Source organism: Limulus polyphemus, unplaced genomic scaffold (genome assembly GCF_000517525.1).
Source record: "Limulus polyphemus unplaced genomic scaffold, Limulus_polyphemus-2.1.2 Scaffold2866, whole genome shotgun sequence".
NCBI classification, from domain to species: domain Eukaryota; kingdom Metazoa; phylum Arthropoda; class Merostomata; order Xiphosura; family Limulidae; genus Limulus; species Limulus polyphemus.
The window spans coordinates 69,532-93,591 of NW_013668476.1; the positions used below are offsets into that span (position 1 = coordinate 69,532).

General features: G+C 33.6%; 1 protein-coding gene across 1 annotated transcript in view; it reads left to right on the forward strand.

The window, feature by feature from the left end:
* The first annotated feature begins 3,939 nt into the window (after positions 1 to 3,939).
* The window catches only part of LOC106468086 (pyrokinin-1 receptor-like), a 33,072-nt gene continuing 12,951 nt past the window's right edge, over positions 3,940 to 24,060 (forward strand). The window contains exon 1 of the mRNA XM_013928491.2: positions 3,940 to 4,791. Coding sequence (XP_013783945.2) covers positions 3,960 to 4,791 — 832 coding nt within the window. The 5' untranslated portion in view covers positions 3,940 to 3,959. The remainder of the gene's footprint in view (positions 4,792 to 24,060) is intronic.

A 24,060-nucleotide genomic window follows, 5' to 3' on the forward strand; every position in this document is an offset into this window, starting at 1 on the left:
TGGCGGTGTTGACCAGCTGTTTTCCCTCTAGTATATCGCTTCAAAATTAAAGATTGCTAGTGCATATGTCCTTCGAATAGGTTTTCACAAAATTCAACAAACAAACAAAAAGTTCCCCAAGAATAAACAATATAATACTTATATATCTATACATGATCTATAAGTTTGTTGTTTTCCTTACCCTTCCAAGGTGTCCGTAAAATAATGCCGCTGATTGTTTTGGTATTTTCCTAAAATGTAGTACATGTAAACAGAAAGGTGGTTTGTGCATGATTTTCAGTAACATTTCGTCAGTTTTTCCGCCATCTGAAAACAGTATACTTAGCTTTAATTCCATTATGAAACAAATATTAGTTCGTCTATCTGTAACATTAAAGTAAAGGCTGTAATTAAAAGGAGTTGAATAATGTCATACAAGAACTTTGTCTTCTAATTCACGATCTCTTTTTGTGGACATACTTGGAAGGAATATTTAGACACTAGAAAGAAAATATATTCCAAATAGTTTTTCATCTGCAGAGGACATTTTCTAAAATGCACCATAGTGTTTAATATAAAATATTTTTAAACGCAAGCTGAAATCTAGATCTGGAAAAAGCATTCATTTTCATAACGAGTCTCCAGAAGACATAGCACAAGCTGTTTTGTGGCGGAAGGAGACGTGTTTACCTGCAAATCCCTTCGTTTTAATAACCTCTATAAAGACAAGTTAATCACATGATCTAAAACACCAACAAGATGTTTAAACTGCTTGTTTATATATATCTAGTTATTGCTTCACAAACTTCTTCGTGTTGCAATATGAGACAAATGTAACAGACAATTTTAGCAGCGTTTAATTCATAAATATTTGTATAAACATAAGACATTAGAGACCGTTACAAACATTCGAATAGTAAGAAGTATATAACTGTTAAAAATACCGATTTTGTTATTATTATGGCACACGTTGTGCATGACATCTAATAATCAACTTAGAGCAATCAGAATTTAGTATTGTAAGCCAATACGCCTTTTCTGTAGGTTAAAAGTGAATGGTAAGTTAATTGGTTAAGTGCACAGAATCTAAATTAATAGCATTCCGTACAACAGATTTATTCGATGAATGTGGAAAACACAGACAACAAACGGGATTTAAATGTATTTATTACATACTTGTAATTGACAGAAGAGGACCCATAGTTCAATTGGAGGAATGATAGAAAGAAATATACTTGTGGATGCTTTAAACTGAGTAACTGAATTCCATACATATTACGAATTCCTTTTTTTTTATGCGAAGCAGACATCCTTAATCACAACTGTTTGAGTAACCATGGGAGTCTTTTTCACAGAAGTTTGATTCTTATTGTAACAAATATACGTATATCTTTTTATATATGTGATTTTGTTCCATATATTACTATATAAGTTCTTTTGCTTGTTTCTGATTTATATTTTACCTGAGCCTGTGATCTGTTCGTAATTATTCCCCAATAAATTCCATATTTTCAAAGATTGTGGGGTGAAGAGTGACATTATTTATCCACTACAAACTAATGTTGCCAAATTGTTTTAGTATTAACAAAAATTTAAGAAGGGGCTAGACTTCTACTTTGAACAATTTTTTTTTTTACATAGCTTGAATTTGTTCTTGCTAGAAAATTAAATGTCCATATGGGTGGATATAATATTTAAAGTTAAATGGGAAGTTCACACTGGCGTCATTTAAGTATTTCGCGTTAGGGATTGAGGAAAGAGGAGAAAGTGTATTAACTGTTCTAAGTTTTTCACTCACTGCTAAAGCTCTCTCTCTCTCTATATATATATAGGGCAATTTAGTCTAATGAGATATTTCAAACGCCCTTCTTTTTCTTACGAAGCTATGAATAGTGTGTTTCCCGAAAGTTATCAAACTGAAACGTCTCGTTAACTACAAGAAAGTAATAAGTTCCACGAAACTAACTCACCTAATTATGTTATAAATTAGTTACAATGTCAAGACATTCCTGTTAATATTACAGCTAAACCTATAAACAATATATGTGTATATATGTTTTACATCGATACACAAAAGAAATACATTTACTTAACATTTTAAATATTGTATAAAAATCAGAAATACACTGTATCAACAGTTTTATTATTTTTGTTGAAGTAAGATGTTACTGTATTTTACTTCTCTAGATCATGTGATTAAACTATATCTAATTTAGTTCACTTGCAAATATTCAGTGAACTATATTCAGGCAGATATAACACCAGTACAGTAGAGTTTTATCATGATATACTCTACATTTTTAGAGCTAAATGCTAAAAGGTAGGAAACTATAAAGGCAGCATATAACCTGATTTTATTGATCATGGTCGTTACCTTTGCTGGTAAGAACAAAGCTACAGAAATGGCTATCTGTGTTATGTTTACTGTAGGATAAAACCCCGGATTTTAGCGTGATCCACTGGGGGCGGGTCTATAAGTAAAGAGTCTTTTTTTCCTGAAGAACTTTTAAAGCGTTACACTACTTGATCGGTTAAAATATTAGAAAAATGATTGAACTGAAATATTTCGCTCTTGTATGACAACATGCAAGTGTGCAGAGCTCAATGTAATAACAATAATCGCAAGAATAAAATTGAAATAAAGTTATGTAATCACACATTTACTTTACATATCAGAGAAAACAAAATAAATACATTTTTATCTTTTCAAAAATATTGTATATGACAACCTTTCATATCAGCATGTCTTTTTTAATGTTGTTGTTTTTCCAAAATCAAGATACCAGTTTTTTTCGTCTTCATTTTCTACGATTTTGTAATACTAAAATTTGTGACAGAATGAGTTGTATTTATGAATTATAAATTGGACCCTCATATTGCTGTTTTAGAAAAAAAATAACACACTGAGCCTATCATTTCTGCCCTATGGTTAGGGCGTTCGATTCGCAATCTTTGGGTTGCGGGATCGAACCCCATCACCGAGCATCCTCACTCTTTTAGCCGTAGCAGTGTTGTACTGCGACGATTAATCCCATTATTTGTTGATAAAGAGTATTCCAAGAGTTGGCGGTGGTTGGTATTACTTTAAAATTAGGGACGTCAAGAGCAGAAGCTCTCGAGTAGCTTGACGCGAAATTCAACAAACGGACGAACTATCACGTCTAAGCAAAATATTCATGTTTATTGTATGATAAGAGAAAACAATGAGAATCTCCTTTTGGTTACATTTTTCGGTTTAAAATAAATAAACTTTAAAATATTTATTCTTGGTACAGAGTGAGTGCATTTATTGGTAAAGAAGGAAAGAGCATACACGATTTGTTATTAAAACTTCTCTCACAAATTTTTAAATATTTATATAATTCTTATTTTGTTTTTACAATTAATGTCTTTTGTATTATCATATTTTTCACTCTTATGTTTTGAGACTTAGTACTAAATATTTTAAATGTGTTAATTATTGAACCCGAAAATTCAAAACAGTAAATGTTATAGCCAATTATTTTTCTATACTTTCAGCTAAACTTTAACATTAGAACAACACACGCGGTCAAATTGCGTGAGCATCACGTGATGTATGACGTTAACTGGGTTGGCAAGGGCTCGTGTCACTCATGCCAAGGCCGTTATTCTTCTACAAGTTTGCAGTACTGTTATTTCGAACTTCTCAACACTATTGAAAGTAGATAAGAAAAATAACATTAAATTAATTTATTTATTAGTTTTGACTAAACCATAAGTTGATTTTTTGTTTAGTACTCCTCTGAACGGATTTATTTTTTAAATCGTATTCAGAAACAGCAAGTCTTACCTGTCTTAATGCTTCGGAGGCAAATGAAATTCTCAATTGGAGTTGTATGAAATATTTGTAAGACTATATTATATATATATATTAATTTTCTACAGTACTATAAATTTGCTTTCACGAGATGGATGGGGATACTCTTTACATATTTCAGGATGAAAATTTGACATTACTGATGGAAGAAATCACCGAAAATGTGATTCCCTTTCTGGACAACAACAGCACAAATGGTAAATCTGTAGATTACAATACTTATATGGGTCCTAAAAGAAAGACTTTGTTTTTCGTGGTACCAATGACCCTGGTCTACGTTTCGATTTTGGTTACTGGAGCAGTGGGTAACATCTGCACTTGTGGTGTAATCGCCAAGAACAAGTATATGCACACAGCTACAAATTACTACCTCTTTAGCCTGGCTATTTCAGATCTTTTACTACTGGTCTTGGGACTTCCTCAGGAAATGTATCAACTTTGGGAAAACTATCCTTATATCTTTGGAGAGTTTTTTTGCTTCATACGTGGCCTAACGTCAGAGACTTCAACAAACGCTTCCATATTAACCATTACCGCCTTCACGGTGGAGCGATATCTAGCCATCTGCCATCCTCTTCGAGCCCATACAATGTCCAAACTGTCACGGGCAGTTAAATTCATCATTGTCATCTGGATTCTTGGAGCATTGGCAGCAATACCCATAGCTTTCCAATTTGGTATTGTAAATTTATACAATATCTCCGAATATGCCGTCTGCACAGTAAAAAAACCTTTAAAACACGCGTTTGGAATTTCATCTTTGCTGTTCTTTATCCTCCCCATGAGTGTGATTTTGATCCTTTATGTGTTAATCGCTCTTCAACTGCGAAGGTCCTTAGAACTGTCTCGTAGGGAAACAACTCACGGAGCAACCAACGGATTGAACCAGCAAAGTGTTCATGGTCATTCTTCTAGACAAACTGTAAAGTCGTCAACCAGCTACTCGTCTCGTAGGGCAGTCATCAAAATGCTAAGTAAGTAAAAAATTGTTTTTCGTACACTATCTTTTCAAGAGCAGTCCTTTAAATATCAGTTTAGAAGTGTTCTCGAGCATCTTCATCTTCTTAGACCGTCAACGAACTAATAAGCACACAAATTATTTCATCAACTATTTTTATTTTAAGAGAAAATAAAATGCTATGTGAGTTAAGTCTTCTATCAGCTACTTCTCGTGTAAGGCAGTCAATAAAATGTTAGGGGAGTTAAGTCTTCTATTAAATATTCCCCTTTCATGGTAGTCGATGAAATGGCCAAGCTTTTCATTAGTTACCATTCGTGTAAGGCAGCCGATAAAATGTCGAGAGAGTTAAGTCTTCAATTAGTTACTCTTCGTGTAAGGCAGTCGATGATATGTCAAACGAATTTATCTTTCATTAGCTACTCCTCTTTTAAGGCAACAATAAAATGTCAAGCGAGTTGAGCCTTTCATTAGCTATTTCCCTTTTAAAGCAATCAATAAAATGTCAAGCGAGTTGAGCCTTCCATTAGCTATTCCCCTTTTAAAGCAATCAATAAAATGTCAAGCGAGTTGAGCCTTCCATTAGCTATTCCCCTTTTAAGGCAACAATAAAATGTCAGCTGAGCTAAGCCTTTCATCAGTTACCTTTCGTATAAGGCAGTTGATAAAATGTCCAGCGAGTTAAGTCTTCCATTAGCTATACCTATTTTTAAGGCAGTAAATAAAATGTTAGGTGAGTTAAGCCGTCCATTAGTAACTCTTCATTTATGACAGTTGATAACATAAATAACCGAGTTGAGTCTTTCATTAGCTACTCTTCTTTTAAGATAGCCAATAAAATTTCAGATGAGTTAAGTCTCTTATATCTGATATATCAACCGGTAAAAAATAAAGAACAAAATTTATAAACGTTCATGTTTACCAACTAAGCTGCATTGTTACAAACTATTTATAATTCGAAAGATATTGAGCATTAGGATGTCGTGTATACCTATTTAAATATACGTTTATGTTTACTATTCTTGAAAACAACGTATAGTATTTATAAATTTACATTCACTATCATAAAATTTATTATCAAAAACATTACCCGAAAATAAAGCGAAGGCAATGTATTGTAATTTACTGTCACGAAACAGTGAGTTTTATTTTATTATTATATTTACATCTAATGACTTAACATCACGATAACTAAATAGTTTAGGACTTGAACGTGAACTACATACATGTTGCTAAAAAAGAAAAAGTGAACGTCAAGTAATAATATTAATCTGAGATATGCATGAAACATAGCTATATCTACTACCTTCTTAATTTACGAATTAACGATAAAGAAAAGAAGTGAGAAAAAAAAAGTTTTACGCTAGAAGCAAGCTTTGGAAGTAATTCAAAAAGCGGACGTATATCCAGACTAATTTTTACGATGGCACTGTTGAGTAATTTGTTGTACGAAACAATGTTTTTTAATTGCTTTAAAATGTCGCGACTTTCCAGAGTAAGTGGTAACAAAATAATTAAGGAATCAATATTTATTTTTGCGTTAATCATAACACGTGACTGATATTCTATTAGAGAATGTTATCATGTGGAAACTGATTTGCGAAAAATTAGTAATTTATGTCACTTCTTGCCATATAGGATAGTTAGCTGATTGGGGAAAACTATGGCCATTTTAAAGTACTTAATTAGAAACAATCTTGAAGTATGACATAATAGTTTCAGGAAGAAAGACCTAGACTGAACTTTCCGTTGTACTCTATACCCGGCAGCTATCTCCATTTAGTAGCATAGTTTGACACTTGTTTGTTTTTTAATTTCGCGCAAAGCTACACGAGGGCTATCTGCGCTAGCCGTCCCTAATTCAGCAGTGTAAGAGTAGAGGGAAGGCAGCTAGTCATCACCACCCACCGCCAACTCTTGAGCTACTCTTTTACCAACGAATAGTGGGATTGACCGTCACATTATAATGCCCCCACGGCTGAAAGGGTGAGCATGCTTGGTGTGAGAGGGATTCGAACCCGCGACCCTCAGATTGCGAGTCGAGTGCCTTACACTACAAGCGTATAGAGAAAACAAACAGTAGTATCACCTTCTGAATTATAATAGAATCACAATCGAGTTGGTTTTATAGTGCAATAACTTAATATATATATCTTTGCTGTTGGTTTTACAGTGCAATAACTTAATATATATATCTTTGCTGTTGGTTTTACAGTGCACTAACTTAACATATATATATCTTTGCTGTTGGTTTTACAGTGCACTAACTTAATATGTATATATCTTTGCTGTTGGTTTTACAGTGCACTAACTTAATATGTATATATCTTTGCTGTTGGTTTTATAGTGCACTAACTTAATATATATATCTTTGCTGTTGGTTTTACAGTGCACTAACTTAATATATATATCTTTGCTGTTGGTTTTACAGTGCACTATCTTAATATATATATATCTTTGCTGTTGGTTTTACAGTGCAATAACTGAATTCTCTGCACTTTGGGGCCGTTGTTGAACCGTACGAAACTGTCGAATTCTGCTGTTCATTCTAATAAGAGTAGCTCAAGAGTTAGTTGTGGGTGCTGCTGACCAGCTGCCTTACCTCTGTTGTTTGTTTCAGATTTTCGGGATATCTGCACAAAGCCGTCCCTAATTTTGAACTGACAGACTAGAGAGAAGGTAACTAGTCAACAGCAAACACTGCCATTTCTTGGGTTAGTTTTGTTTGAACGAAAACTGGAGTCTACCCTTCACTCATATAGCGCACTCACGACTCCAAAGCGCAAAACACGATCTTGAGGCAAAGGGAAGTTATTCATGAACCCTCGGATGCACAGTTTCTAATCGCTAGGCCACCCCTGCCTCCTCTTGTCTATCAGTTCACATTTAGAGATGGCTATGAGCCGATGGCCTTGTATAGCTTTACTCAAAAGTTCTAAAACAAACAAAGTTATTGCAGTTGAAGCGAAATAATATTTCATTCTAGCCACTGAAATGGTAATTTAAGTCTTCTAAATGGAATGAAATACTAAAAAAGTTTTGGAAAAGCTCATAATTCTGTTTTTAAACATTCTTATCGTGGGCACTATATTCTAAAGAAAAAAAGCTTTGACTTATATTCTGATTCCATGCTACCCGTGTTTGTGAATGGGGGTTCATACTTACAACGACCTTAATCCTCTGTTATCTAAGCTCAGCGTTTAGTAGTGATGAAAGGTTGACTGATTTTGCCAGTGGGCAATTAATGTCGTTGATATGGTGAAAATGTCTAACTTGAACTTAAACATCAAAAAGTAAAAATACTTTTTGGGTTGAGTCTTTCATCATTGTTTAGGTCTTCTAATCTCCATATCTTGTTCTCATTCAATTAAAATTACCCTAATTATGAGTTGGTTTTTTAATACCATGTACCTAACTTTTCAACATTTAAGCTATAATTTTTTTAGTTCAATTAATTAGCATTTTCTTAAGTCACCTGGATATCAAGAAATACCATCACAATGTTTTGTTTAAAAACAACTGTATTTTTGCTTATTCAGAATTTTACTTTCATGAGGCCTGGCTAAGTTCATGCACTCGACACGCAATCCGCGGGTTCGTAACCTGCAAACGAAGGTGCTCGCTCTTTTAGGGCTTGGAGCGTTATAACGTGACGGTCAATCCCACAATTCGTTGGTAAAAGAGTTGGCGATGGGTCTATGACTTCAAATTAAGGAAAGCAAGCGCAGATAGCCTCCATGTAGCTTTGCGCTAAATTCAACAAACAAATAATATTTTATTGCAGTACAAATAACATGATACTAAAATATGTATAACAATAGTAATATTTAAAATCAATACCGAATACCAATGAGTGTTTCAAACACGCTTGAAACAGTTGTAACTACAATATATTAACATACTTGTTGATTAATTAGTTTTGTTCATTTTAATGAAATTCCTTAAAGCTTTATTTTTATCTTCCAAACATTGTTTTCTTTGAGATGTAGAAAAAAAAATTAAGTGAAAAATCTACAACAAGATTTTTTTACTAAAAAAAAAAGAGTATGTCACATACGAGAAAAGAGAACTGCTACATAAATAAGGCCACAGTTACATTAACAGACATTGCCAGTCATTGAGCGCGAAATTGGGGCCTAGATTTAATTCTATGCTTCTGATATCAAGTACAGCAGATTGGAACACTTGGGTTGTAAAATAACCAAAGTTACAGAAACATGTCCATGATAAACTGATGCATCAGGAAGTTAAACTAGTTAACTCAAAACTATTTACAGTCATCTTCTTATTAAGCTAAAAGTAAAGTAAAAATAAAAGTTCTATTTACATCTTTAAATCTGTACCATATCTACTGGTTCTAATGTTCACAAGCCTCCTGGTGGTTCAGCGATAAGTCTGAGGGCTTATAAAGCTAACAGTCGGGTTTTGATACCTGCGGTGGACAGATCACAGATAGCCCACTGTGTAACTTTACGCTTAACAACAAACAAGAAACAGTTCATACAGGAATGACTGTATTCTAAAAGTTAGTTCTTAATTAAAATATTAAAAATATGATTATTTCCATATCATGTAAACCAAATCCTGCATGCCCAGTTTGCTGTCACTGTACGAACAGAATAATAAATAGAGGTACAGTACGAATACAGGATCAATACTGCTACTTCTATCGCTAACTAATAGTTTAATAAAAACATTAACAAAAACATAGATAAAACAACAATTATATTTGCAATCTCCTTTGACAGTAAAGCTGTAAATACTGGGGTTATTCGCGCTTTATTAGAACGATATTCAAATCCGGTCCCGTGCCACCCTTAGGACTTTTTTCTCCATCGCTAATCATGCTTAATCTGATGGCTACGATTACTCACTGTTGCCCAACATCGCAATTTATATTGTAACGAGTTTATGCAAAATACGGCGAAGTCAAGCCTAGACCATACATTTTGGGAAAATGTTCACAGTCTCTCTTCCAAGACCAAACTTAAGCAAGCTAAAGGCACAGAAATTCAGTGGAGTTGTGTCAGAAAAGTTGACAGGTATGCAGTGAAATGGAATTGTTGAGATTTATATTTTTGTCATCTTTCTCATTGTAACAACAGCTGTTCAATTCGAGGTTTGCCTGGAAACTTATGAGCCTTTATCGATAACAAATCCTTTTAACAAAACTAGAAGATATGTATAGCTTAATCCCAATGCCTTTTTTGTGTCGAAGAATTCGTCTTCTGCATTATAGCCTTTATTTTACCAGTAGGTGAGTTGCTTTGGAGCTCCTTGTTGTCCTGAACATTTTTGTATGCGAGTTTTTCTTTTCCATTGAAACATTGAAAGTGTGGTATTCTCAGGTGCAGTGATAACCTTGCAGTTAACAATAGTACCGCAATAACTCAAGGAACATCGGGAAGTGTTTTATGAAGCTGAAGCTGAATTATCTGACTTTGACTGAGCTTTAAGGAAGAAAGACAATGAAAACAATGTAAACAAAAACAAAATGAAATATAAATCTTTATTCAATACTTTAAAATAATTAAAGTAAACAAGTTCACTGGACAGAAAGCATCGCCTTTACTGGAGATTAATTGACTCTAGACTCTAGATATTTTCCAGAATAAGATGTGTTTCTTAAAATTAATAATGCCATTTTTCACAGAGAGTATGAGCTAGCTAATTCATTCTGGAAATTCTAATGTAGAAATAAGGAAGGGTATATCCTCAAGATATCACCTGATATCTCCCCCAGTGGAAAAGATAATTGTCTACCTTAAACAGTGTGTTTTACTTTACAGTAATTATTTTTTCCACGAGAAAGCACGTGTGACACCAACGGAGAATGGCCCAGAACAATAGGTAATGAGAGTCAAATAAGTTTAGCCTCTTTCATTGACCAACATTCTATTGTAAAAACTACACACACGTCTAGAAACGTATACGTAAAATGTTCACCTGACTAACTAAAGAAAACAGGAAATACTAATTATGTGTTTGAATAGCACAAAAGTTGTCTTTCAAAATGTTTAATTTGTATGTTACCTCTAATTATAAGTCTGCTCGTAGCCACATTGTTTAGGAATTTACCATGAACCAAATATATACACCTTCTAAACAGTGGAGTGTAGTGCTAAATTTTATAGTGCCAGAGCCCTGCCAAAATTTGTTAGACGTGTGAATTCACAATCAAGGTAAAAATATTATATTGAAAACCTAAATTCCATTTTTGTGAATTCATTTTAAATAAAGAAAACATATACATAATTAATTATTTGAGACTACTCTCATTAGTACTAAGTTGAATACGCGTATATTACCGAGAGAAAACACACAACTGAGCTTCCTTTAAATTAATCATCAAAGAAAAACACAACAACAAATGGGTACCATATAAAAATCACTAGCATTCAAACATATTCAAAATACGTATTTCATTAATTTACTGTATTTCTAACTGTATTACAGTATCAACAACTTTGAATTTTACAATGGTTTTCACAGCACCAGTCCTGCCAACATGAATAACTGGAAAAAGCGACCCTCGATGTATATTATGTAAATAATAAACCTTTTAAAAGCGTGTACATTTGAAACACACACACACAATGAGTGCAAAATGTATTTTATTAAGTGTTTTAATACCTCATTGGTGAGTCCTAGTAACCACGTGATGAATTACTAAAACATATCACCGAGTTAAAGCTTTGACACCTGCTCTTGATCAGAGCGATCGCACGATGCCTGGAGCCAGTTCCGAAGAAAGAGTGACAAAATTTGTGTGCTGGACGGTCTGAGAAAGCTCCACCAATGGACACGGAGAATCACAAACATCCAAAGTATTCTCTGACACTCTGAAAGTTTGATATGAAAGACGTCTAATTTCGAGTATAAACTGAATACGTATTTTTCGTTTTTGAAATATCTGGACTCATCTCTAATTGCTGGTTTCGGAGTAGAGCTTCGGTGCGCTCCGGCAACACTACACCCCTGTTTCTAAACATGTTAGTCGTGATACATCATAGATGACACATTCAACAGAATACCACTGTATAAACGTAAAAGAATTGTTCGTATAAAGTGAGATTAACCTTTTGTCCGACTGGAAGTTCAATATCTTTAGACCATTCACAAGTGATTCGATTATTCTATTCCCTGCTTGTATAAGAACGAATAAAATAAACTAGGACTGAACTTAGAATTAAAATTTCGAACTTAAACTTCATTTTATCATTAAAAGAAGTCGTTACATAAAACGCATTGTAAACTTAGTCTGAGCACTTTACTTTAATAACCAAGCTTAATACTACACGTGTAACAAGAACGTTAATTTGTCAAGCTTTCATCCAAAGACATCCGATACGTATGTATTCCTCGAGATGTGATTAATGATCCACGATAATGATGAAGTGCTTTAGGATTTTTGGAGCTGATCTTATTGCTCTAAAAGTTCGATCCAGTGATACAACAAAAACAGTGGAGTTATTGTTTGCGTACACAGGTTATTACCTAAAAACAAATATACCATTTTATCCTATAATAAGAAAGAGTATTCTGAAACAATTTCAACGTCGTCAAAAAGAAATGTATTTTGAATCGTTTTCCTCCATATTTAATGTTTTAGAGCCTATCATTATGTTGTATGTGTAGGCCATATTTAATGACTTACTGTTTTAGAGCCTATCATTATGTTGTATGTGTAGGCCATATTTAATGACTTACTGTTTTAGAGCCTATCATTATGTTGTATGTGTAGGCCATATTTAATGACTTACTGTTTTAGAGCCTATCATTATGTTGTATGTGTAGGCCATATTTAATGGCTTGCCCCCAGTGGTACAGCGATATGTCTGCGGACTTACAATGCTAGAAACCGGGTTTCGATACCCGTGGTGGGCAGAGCACAGATAGCCCATTGTGTAGCTTTGTGCTTAATTACAAACAAACAAAATTTAATGGCTTACTGTTTTAGAGCCTATCGTTATATGTTATGTATGGCGAAAAGTTTCCATTTGTTTTTTTTACTTGAGTCCCCCAGTGGCACAGCGGTATGTCTAGAGACTTACAACGCTAGAAACCGGGTTTCGATACCCGTGGTGGGCAGAGCACAGATAGCCTTTTGTGTAGCTTTGTGCTTAACTTCAAACAAACAAACTTTTTACTTGAACAATTATTAAAAGTGCATAAGTTGTTCAATTTGTTAAGTATACTAAAATTTTCAGAACCTTGAACCTTTCAGTCAAGGCTTATCTGAAGCCCTTAGTAATTTGTATAGATCGATCGAGATCTAAAATAGATCCATGACAATTACTTCAGTTTGTGTGTGTGTGTGGGGGGGGGGGAGTATGAAGATTAAACGGAAACTTACGCATAGGAACACATAACGAGATTATGCAATTACACTTCTCCTTGAAAGTATTTTCTCTGACGGTATAAATATGTTTATGCAAACGTAAAAGTATGTTATGGTTTGAGAAGATGTGCTATGTTGTAGAAACACGAATGGATTCTCTGTCACTTTCACACACATACGGCACTTTATTGTATATAGTAATTGTGATAGGTGTGTAAGAAAGGCACGTGTATGTATGTGTGTTTGTAACTTTTCTACTGGGGACAACTGTGAATTCAGAACTTTTTTAAATGTTAAACAGTATTGTTTCCCCTCCTTTGCGTCCTCCCCCCAGTGGAACAGCGGTATGTTTGTGGACTTACAGCGCTACAATCCGGGTTTCGATACCCGTGGTAGGCAGAGCACCGATAGCTCATTGTAAAGCTTTGTGCTTAATTACAAACAAACAATTCTTTTCCTTTATGTGTAATTAAAAAAAACTCGACTCGCGATGATCTTTATTTTAAAAGTAATGGGTGTCTTTGTAAAAAAAAATCATCCATAGCTGATCAGTCCAGTCTAGGACAAGACGTTATTTTGCACAAACTACATTAGAATGTGTACAGTTGTATTACCGTAATAACTGTTAACGTTTTTTCATATCAAATATTTGTTTTACCTACCCCTAACTCGTATAGATTTACAGTTTCTTTCTGTTATTTGTGTACCTATACGTTGAACAATGGCTTAGGCCCCATAGCCCCATGTCAACCAATCTATTTCTATAAAGAAAAACTAAAAATGAACGACTGACTGTATAACGACCAGACTTACTGATTAAATAGCTTGTTACAATGGAAGGTGCGTGTCCGGCAATAGTACGTAGACATGCTCATCAGATTGAGTGTAATTAACGCTGAACAAGATGTGTAACAAGCTTGAATAAAGACACAATTCTGATACAGCGCCATCTACTAAGTTGAAAAAGTTGTTGTTTTTTCTGCTATTTCTATCTGAGTTTAGTAGTCTTTTTTGTTATTTCTTGTTTTATTCATAAAAGATGAAGCATATCGGAAAATTCGAGACTTAGGTCGTTATATACCCTCAGTTGGGAATTATAACCGTGACGTTGAACTCCGCTGTGAGGTAAGAGTAGTTCTTTAGGCGGTGGGCGCTTCTAATGTTCATCCTTCTGGTGAGTAGAATTAGGGAATTCTAAAGTTAGACACTGGAGTTTCTGATCTGTCTATATGTCCAATGTTCACAAAGGTGTCGTTTAGAAATGAAAATGCGAAAAGAGCTTAGAACGCTATAATTTGGGGTGCGATCTCTGCGGATGACATAACGCAGACAACCCATTGTGTTGCTTTGCGCTTAAAAACAAACAGCGATCCACATGACATTACTGAACAATTATATCAAGCAAACTATTCTTAAGACAAGCGTCCATAAATCTTAACATTTAACAAACAAATAAATACTCAGTCTACTTACGATTACACAAAAATACGAGAGATCAAGATGCATTTTGTAGTTCTGTTTAATAATTCATTTTTTCCGATATGAACATCACTAAGTCTTTGCTCTTATGCAAAACGTTAACTACTCTTTATTAAAACATAGAAAATATTTTTTCTTCAAAACTCAAAACAGAAAGGGATTCACTTCTTCCTGATGTAAGGTTATAAGAGTTGAGAAAAGACATGTATGAGAGAGTAATTTATATTATAAATCAATTCTAACAAATTTTTTATAGCAACTAACCGTAAGATATGCGTAGTCCTTATCTCAAAGGCTGAATACATTGTTTCGCATAAATACCATAAATATCTTGTTTCATAATCATTTTAACATTGGAAACATAACATTAATATTAGTGAAAAAAATTTAGTTAAGCCTATTCAGAGATTTATTATTGCTTTAAGTAGAATTCTTATGGTGGAGAACAGAAACTGTCTTTACTTGCTCTAATTGCATTTGACATTTGTTTAGACAAAAACGAAGCAAAATGAAAATAAATATTAGTCTCCATACGCCAGCTTTATCCTTTAAGATTCGACTTGAATGATTTATATTTTGACCATTTTGTGGTCTCTAAAAATCACTTAGAAAGTTAAACAAATCACAAGAGAGACATTCACAAGTCCTCTCGAGAATACCTTGTTGTTTAAAAGAGGAAAGGCAAAGTAGTTCTTAGCCGATCACGCAGCAACAAAAAAGATAATATCCTCATAAATCACATATCAATCGTAAAAACTTAACTTTTCCAAACTGACATTTTGTTTAGTCTGAGCATCAACTTAGATCTCTGTTCGAAACAGAGAACCAAGATTCTTTACCATGCCCTGAAATGTTACATTTTTCGATAAAACTATTTCCAGGTGTGTTAATAAGTGTAAAATTAAATATGATCGCGTATGTACTCATAGCGACCCTTCTCCAGTGAGACGTGTAATCGTAGTTGACTCTTTTGTTTCTTTCAGACACGTAATTGTAGTTGACTTGTCTTCAATCAGAAATATAATTGCAGTTGACTTGTCTTCAATCAGAAATATAATTGCAGTTGACTAGTCTTCAATCAGAAATATAATTGCAGTTGACTTGTCTTCAATCAGAAATATAATTGCAGTTGACTAGTCTCCAATCAGAAATATAATTGCAGTTGACTAGTCTTCAATCAGAAATATAACTGCAGTTGACTAGTCTTCAATCAGAAATATAACTGTAGTTGTTTCTTCTTCAATCAGACGTGTCAATTTAGCGTCCATTCGCTATAATTGACACGCTTTTCAAGTAAATTATCGTTAGAATATTTTATTTCTTTTTTGAATTTCACGCAACGCTACTCGGGGGCTATCTGCGTTAGACGTTCCTAATTTAGAAGAGATAGACTAGAGGAAAAACATCCAGTCAACACCATTCTCCGCCATCTCTTGGGCTACTCTTTTACCATCGAAAAGTGGGATTGATCGAAACATCATAACGTTTGCACGGCTGAAAAGGCAAACATATTCATGTTTGTTTATGTTTATTTGTAATTAAGCACAAAGCTACACAATGGGCTATCTGTGCTCTGCCCACCACGGGTATCGAAACCCGGATTCTAGCGTTGTAAGTCCGCAGACATACCGCTGTGCCACTGGTGGGCAACATATTCATTAAAGTGATCCGAACATTCAACACGCAATTGATCCAAGTTTACAATTTTATTCTCAAAATAACTCAAAATTAATTAGCATGTTTTTAAGAAATTAAGATGAACGTTAACTGAGCTTCCAATATAAAACAAAATTCTGAGAGATTGGCTTTCAAATGTCTTTACTCGCCTGTCAGCTTTTAGAACTTAATGTAAACTTTCATTATGATAAACTCAAGGACGTATTTAATTACATAATAGAATAGCCCAGGACGGCGTACTGTTCCACTAATTTTACTTCCAACGAAGATTCTAAATAAATGAATGCGTTCAACTATATCCAAGTATTTAAAATAAAATGGAGATGAGGACGTACAAATTGCCAGGAGTGTTCAGGAATAAACAAAACTTTGGCGTGGTCTAAGTGTTAGCGTGCTCGGACTGTGAATTCGCGTTTTGGGTGGTTGATGTACTATTCGGTCAAATAAAAGTAGCCAAAGAACTGATGGTGGGTGCTTTAACTAACTGCCTTCTCTCTAGTTTACCAGCTCAAAATTATTGACGGCTATGGACGATTAACCCATGTGTAGCTTTGGGCAAATATTCTGAAACAAGCAGGAATAAATTTGATTATACTTCCTGTGAGTCCAATGTGTCAGATTACCACTAACAAGTGTACGACAATAGTGTAGAGGATGTCGTCAACGAGACTTATTCCGTAACATAATTCTCATTAAGTATACAATTCATTTCCTTTATCGTTTGTATCCGGTGATATGCAGGTGCGTAGCTATGAATACATTTTCTTACAGTCACAGTAAGAAAATCAGTTCTCTTCAAATATTATTCAGGTAGATTGTCCTTGACAGGAGCAAAATAGTATAAGTTACAAACTGTTATAGTCATTACTTTGATGGGAAAAGGCTGTCCAATCCTTAAATCTCAGTTGCAGTTGTTACACAAGAAACAACATAAGTGTCCATTACTAGAAAATATTTTCCTGCACCTTGATAACATGCTTCCTACCTGCCCTATCGTACACGATTATTTGTTAACAGTTGCAGTTGTTACACAAGAAACAACATAGAAAGTATGTTATCAAGGTGCAGGAAAATATTTTCTAGTAATGGACACTTACTGCCCTATCGTACACGATTATTTGTTAACAGTTGCAGTTGTTACACAAGAAACAACATAGAAAGTATGTTATCAAGGTGCAGGAAAATATTTTCTAGTAATGGACACTTATTGCCCTATCGTACACGATCATTTGTTAACAGTTGCAGTTGTTACACAAGAAACAACACAGAAAGCATGTTATCAAGGTGCAGGAAAATATTTTCTAGTAATGTACACTTACTGCCCTATCGTACACGATTATTTGTTAACATTATATCGTATTATAAATAGATATATAATGATATATTTTACCGATGAAGTTGAACCTTGAATCAGTAATATCTTTGGAACATTTTGCATATAGTTATGGCTATTTTCTTTAACACTTTGTTGTTTTCTATTCATTTAGACCTCAGTCACTGTAAGCGCAATACCGATCTGAAAAACAAAAACAAATCATGGCTAAATATGGAGGAGCAAATCTGGCAAAAGCTGGCTGTCAGATGTCAAAATGTACATAAACTGTCATAGATAAGTTTGGTTTCGGAGCTGAAGAGCTTAGAAATAAATAGTGGTAATTTCAGAGAGATAAAAGTAAATGAACTATCTTTCTTTCTCTAACATGTGCACACATCTTTATCACGTGATAATATATATATATACACAAACGGTTGGGATGAGTACAGAAAGTGGTTTTCAGAAGAGTGGACAGTAGTAGCTGTAACAAGCGCGATTTAGGCAGGAACTATTCCTGCTAACTTTTACATTAAGCCAAACCAAAGCTCCCGAGCAAACACTATTTCTGTCATACACACTGTTTTTTTTATTTCTTTGATATTGGAGTAATTGGTTCTGCGTATAAATTCTAGCTCATCTTGTAAACTTCAAGTAATAAACTGTTCTGTTGAATAAGGCTTAAAATAACTGTGTTTAAATTTATTTGATTATCATAGTAGGAGTTCTTGACACACTCCTGAACTCGTTGCTTGCTTAATTTATAATCTAATATATGATCACAGATTAAATTGTGTTTGTTTTACGTCTATATATCATAGCAATAAATCAATGAAACGTTTAAAATTTAGGGGGAGCTTTTGTTCTGTTGAAAGAAACAGAAATTATTAGTTGTATGGATAGATGAGGATAGATTTAATGATAATTTTTGATTGGGTTATGAAAAATACATTTTATAAAGTCTGTACTATATTTCTGACATAAGACGTTAAATACATTTTACTATAGATGATATTGCTATAACAAACTACTTTGATGTTGTTTCAGTGAAACTTTAGACAGAGTAGACATAATACATAGTAGGTTTGAAAACTTTAATGGACTGCAACTGCCTGTTGGATGAAAAGGAGAAAACGTTTCGGCTTTTATAATGAGGTCTTCTTCAGTATAGAAGCCGAAACGTTGTCTCGTTTTCATTCAACGGGCATTTGCTGTCTTTTAAAGTTCTCAGACTAATTACTCTGTTCTACTTTTTTATTAAATTAGCTATACAAAAGATAATTAAATTGTTTATTTAAAATAATAATCATATTTCAATATTTTACTTTGTGTTGCTTACATGTGCACCACACTATTTTACAGTTGGACGACTTGGCATTTTTACAAACTGTATCTGTTTAGGTAGAAAGTGGCTGTTTTCAACAACTATCTCCTCTGTTATGCTTTAATATCGTTGAACAAAAACAAATGGTTGTTTTCAGTCGATTTCTAGCCATAGAAACAAAATCTGTATTGCTTAAGTCCTGCTACAGATCTACCTTTAAAACATGCTGGAACTTAAAGCGGGTTCAGTAACATATGGCATTTCAACTGCCCCTTTCCTCTCCAGTGGGTCTGTGGTACGTCTGAAGACTTATAAAGCTAAAATTTAGCTTTCGATACCTTTGATGGGCGCAGCACAGATAGCCCATTGTGTAGCTTTGTGCTTAACAAACACATTTCAACTATATTGTAAGGTGTTATAGTTCATGTCGAAGACATAGAACATTGTGTCCAAGACACTTTCATTTCTACTTATTCTATTTAACAGTTTAATGGGAGCCTTCAAAGATATAGACATTCTGAAATAACAGCAGACGAATCTCTTCACTATATACATTAAGCGAAATAAAGTTGCATCATAGAATAGGAAACGTTTTTGCTTACTCGTAAAAAAATGGTTTTTCAATCTCAAACAGATCTTCAAACTGCTGGTTCGGGTTTAAGTTATACATATTAAGTTTGCTACGAATATCAAGAAAACCCCATTTTGTTATATTAAATTGATATGTGTTTTGATATAAGAATTTATGAAAAAATGTTCAAAGCTTGCATAAAACAGAAGATTATGCGAATATGTAGGATTATAAAACGCCAAATGGGATCACCAGCGAATATGTGTATATGATATGCAAGGGGTTTCCTGGTGTGCAGTTGATCACAAATTGTGCTCCTGTAAGTATATTTGTGCAGTTGAAAATTCACCTATGTAAGTAAGTTCAAGATATATATTTAAGATTGTAAAACCCCATTCCAGAGTTGATAAGTAAATGTATTTATATATATATTTAAGATTGTAAAACCCCATTCCAGAGTTGATAAGTAAATGTATTTACTAGAATATTCTTTATTTTTTGTATCATTTGTTACTAAGCCTGTATATATGAGGTGCAATAAGGCGTCATGTATTAAAAAATGATGAAGTTAAAATATAACTGTGCAGTTGAAAAAAATCCTTAGGAAAAGCTCTGCTATTTCGGTCTTTGATAATTCTGATGTGCTCAAATCATGAAATCATGATTAATTTCGATCAATGACCGAATTCTGAGATTGAGTGTGCCATAGACATGCATGTTTATGAAATTTATTTATACTAATACTTATAGCAGTTATCAAGATAACGTCTTCTTCCTTAATGTAATGGATTAATCTGACTACAAGAATGAAGATACAGTAGATTACATTTAACTACTGAATGACACCTGTAATGTTACGTGCTTACGCTCCAATTACTTGCATACTTTATTTATGTTTTTAGTGTGGGCTTAATGCGCATTACTTTGGCCAAAGCTGGTCAGTATAGTGTAAATTATGCTCTGAAGCATAGATCAGTCGTATTCTTGCTCTCTCTTAATGTAACCATGACAGCAGCTATAAAACTGTAACTATTACTAACATATGAGGTTTATTCAACTGAAAATATATATACTAGATAAGATCGTAAAATATGATTATTGTCAAGAGAATACCGACACTTCAAGAAATAGATTTGACCACTTTGTTGCTTAACAATATGTTGAATTGTTATTTCACAAATAAATATACATCCCAATGATATATTTTAATTTCAAATACTTTTTAGAGTGTAATACTTTTAATATGAATGTGAATTCACATTTTACATTACTGACGCGAACTTTACACCATAGAAGAAAACTTACAGTAACTATATATATGTGTAAGGGTATATTAACGATGTTACGTATTAGTTTTAAATGGTCTGAAATTGAGCTACCTGATAATTTAAATTTAGTAGTTAAATTGTACTTTGGATTTAATATTTAAATAAATGCCGATATATAGTCGGTTTATGATATTTGCCAACAAGATTAATACACACCGTTTTCGTTTTTAACACAAATACGTTTTAAGATACACACAACAATACAATTCACAATAACAGTTATTACAAACAATGATTTATATACAAAAGTTTCATAAACTTACAAACAATATAAGATCTTCTTTCTAGTTTGGAACTTCCTTGATAGCGAGTTAATTACGAGTTGATGTGAGTACGATTCGCCGGGAAGCTAACTAGCTTTGTCCTTGGCCACGCACGCTAGGTTTTCCACCGTTGAAGTTAGGTAATGTTTTCGTAAAAATACTAATGTCCGATGAGAATCCATTGAAGTTAAACGATTTGTAACGTTCGAAACTTACAAATATTCCTGGTCAAATATTTTGAGTTTTCCGATTGATAAGCGTTATAAAAATCACAGTTATAGCTTTCGAAGTTTATAGCACACTAATCATAGCGAACTACTAATAGACACTCTCTTTGGCGCGTTGGTTGTATTTATAGGCATGGGAAGGTTTTCTAGAAAATTCAGATTACATAACAATATTGAGCTATAGTTAAACGTTTACGTATATACATTTATTGTTGATTCTCACTCTCGAAAATCTTCTACAACTTTGGAGAATAGGCGGGAGTTTCGCAATACATATTTAACACTATAAGCTACACGTGTTTTTAAATATAAACTTAATCTAAACAACGTCGATATTAAAATAAATATACAGTAACAAATTCGTTACAACAAAAACGTTGTATGTAAAAAATATTACATTTTCTGTTACTTTATTGCGGAACTGGATAATTCTTAAAAATATGAATAGTTAATAAATATCAAGTTATGCTTATTGTCCACCTCTGTGTAGTAATTACAGTTTTGTCATGCAAACAGATAATTGCAGTTTGATGTTAATTATAGAAAAGTGTTGTTGAAGACACCTCATGTACAACTTGATACAGCTACTAATTAATCCTACCAAGTTAACTGTTTGGAACTAACATATTAGGCTTAACTCAGGTAGCCGGGTTATAACTTAATTAATAAAGCACTTAATTGAACTTAATTGCCTAATATTTTCTATTGAATGATCTCGATGCATGTAATTACTAAAATCATAGCTGTGGTATTTTCAGGTAAAACTGATTTCCCTACAAGTATTAGATAGGTAAGTCCGCAAATAACAACAAATTCGATCAGGAAATAAGGAGTGTTTTGTAGGTGATAATTTCGCTGAATTTTAAGTTGATGGGAAAATAAACAGATTCGACAGATTTAAATGACAGTGAAAACAATATTTATTTAGACAAAGCATATAAAACTATGTATGACTGCGTAAACAAGTAGACAATCATGTCTACTGGATCAATGAATGAATGCTCACCAGCTTTTTGTATCTCAAGATGAATTTCTGCCGAACTAGCCACGATCAAAACCAAGTAGAAATGAATCAAGAAAGTGTGCCTGGGTTTCAAACATCACCTTGCTTTCTTTATCCAGTGGACGGTGTCACCTCGTGACCTCTGCTTCCTATAAGCATTGGTTAGCTATCAATTTTAGTTGACGTCGTAGTTCGGCCAACAAAGAATATTCCAGTTTTACCCAGTTCTAACTCAAGCTCAAAATATACTGACATATCCTTGCGGGCAAAATATATCATCTAACAATAAAAAGAAGGGCTGAGAGGGCTAATACAAGATAATGTTAGACACCTTGGACAACGTGTTGCCGCCATGCTTCTTATAGATATTTAGAATTTAATTGACATTAATTATTGGCATCGAGTACACAGATTATTAGTACAATACGCCAGCAGGTCTGTTTAGTATCTGATCCATTTTTCAAAGAACCAATAGTTAATCACTGATAGAGTCAAGTAGGCCTTGACGGAAAATCAGCAATATGGCGGGAGTTAAAATTATTTAAACAGTTTTCTTCAGCCAGTTCATTAAATCATTTGTGTATAATTGACCTGATTAAACATACCCTAATAAAACATCTAATTTTTGTACGTTTAACAAACTTCACGTCCGTTTATCCTACTTCCAGTGCTTAAAATAATAGATGTCCAAGAAAGAATGCTAGAGTAAGACAATAAAGAAACACAAACGACTTACTTTCAGTGATTACATATGAAAAACTTGTGCTGCAGTGAAGATTACATAGAGCGTCACTCCATACTAAAAGGCGTGGGTCGGGACAACATTGGTTAAAACGAAGAGGGCAGCCACATTATGAAATGGGGTTAAAAAAAAGTGCTAAAAATGGAAATCACTCCATATCCAAACTAATAATGATAATAATAAAAGGGTTTCTCGGTTATAATTATGTTCAGCAGTATGCATACATTCAACAAACAAGAATCTAGGAATATCACTCTTTTTTGAAAAATAAAATCCAAAGTTCGATACTGAGTTGGAGGCCACCATGAGTTTGCAGGAGTTGGCTGTTACATATGCTAGTTTTGGTTATAAAGGAGACGTATGTTGTATATGGTTTAAAGAAAGAAAAATTTAGATAGCATCCTCAATGGTATTTCATAAAAATACTTAGCATGTTTTCAACCCTAGAATTACTAACAGAGATCCATTGGGTGTGTTATTAGATATCGTGTGGATAAAAAAGTCACCGAGAAACAAACAGTTTGGTGTATAAATAGTTTATAAAAATCAGGAGTCATATACAGAAACGTCAAGAAACATACAGTTAATATTGAAGTTAAATACACTGATTACTTTTGGGGTTTCCCATGTGTCTTACATAGAAAATGTGTGATTTTACCATTTTTTTTATCAGTTCTTTACACTAAATGTTGTGGCAGGCAAAAACATAAAACTACACGACATGGTGAAATATGTCGAATCCACGGGAAGTGTCGTGAACAGTATATAAGCAAGTCAATAATTTGAAGTTCAGTAGAAAAACAACCATACCTGTTAAATGTTCATGCTTGTTTTTCAGTTTAATTTAATCATATGCTTGTAACATCCTGTAGTCGGCAAGAAGAGCACGCTTTTAGCTAAAACTGAGGTTTCAAAGGAACATGTAAATTTTGAGGTAAATAAGTTCGATAAGCTTGAACGTTTTTGTATATGTTTGGTTTTTACGGTTCGTTCCAATGTGAAAAATCTCGAAAATGTT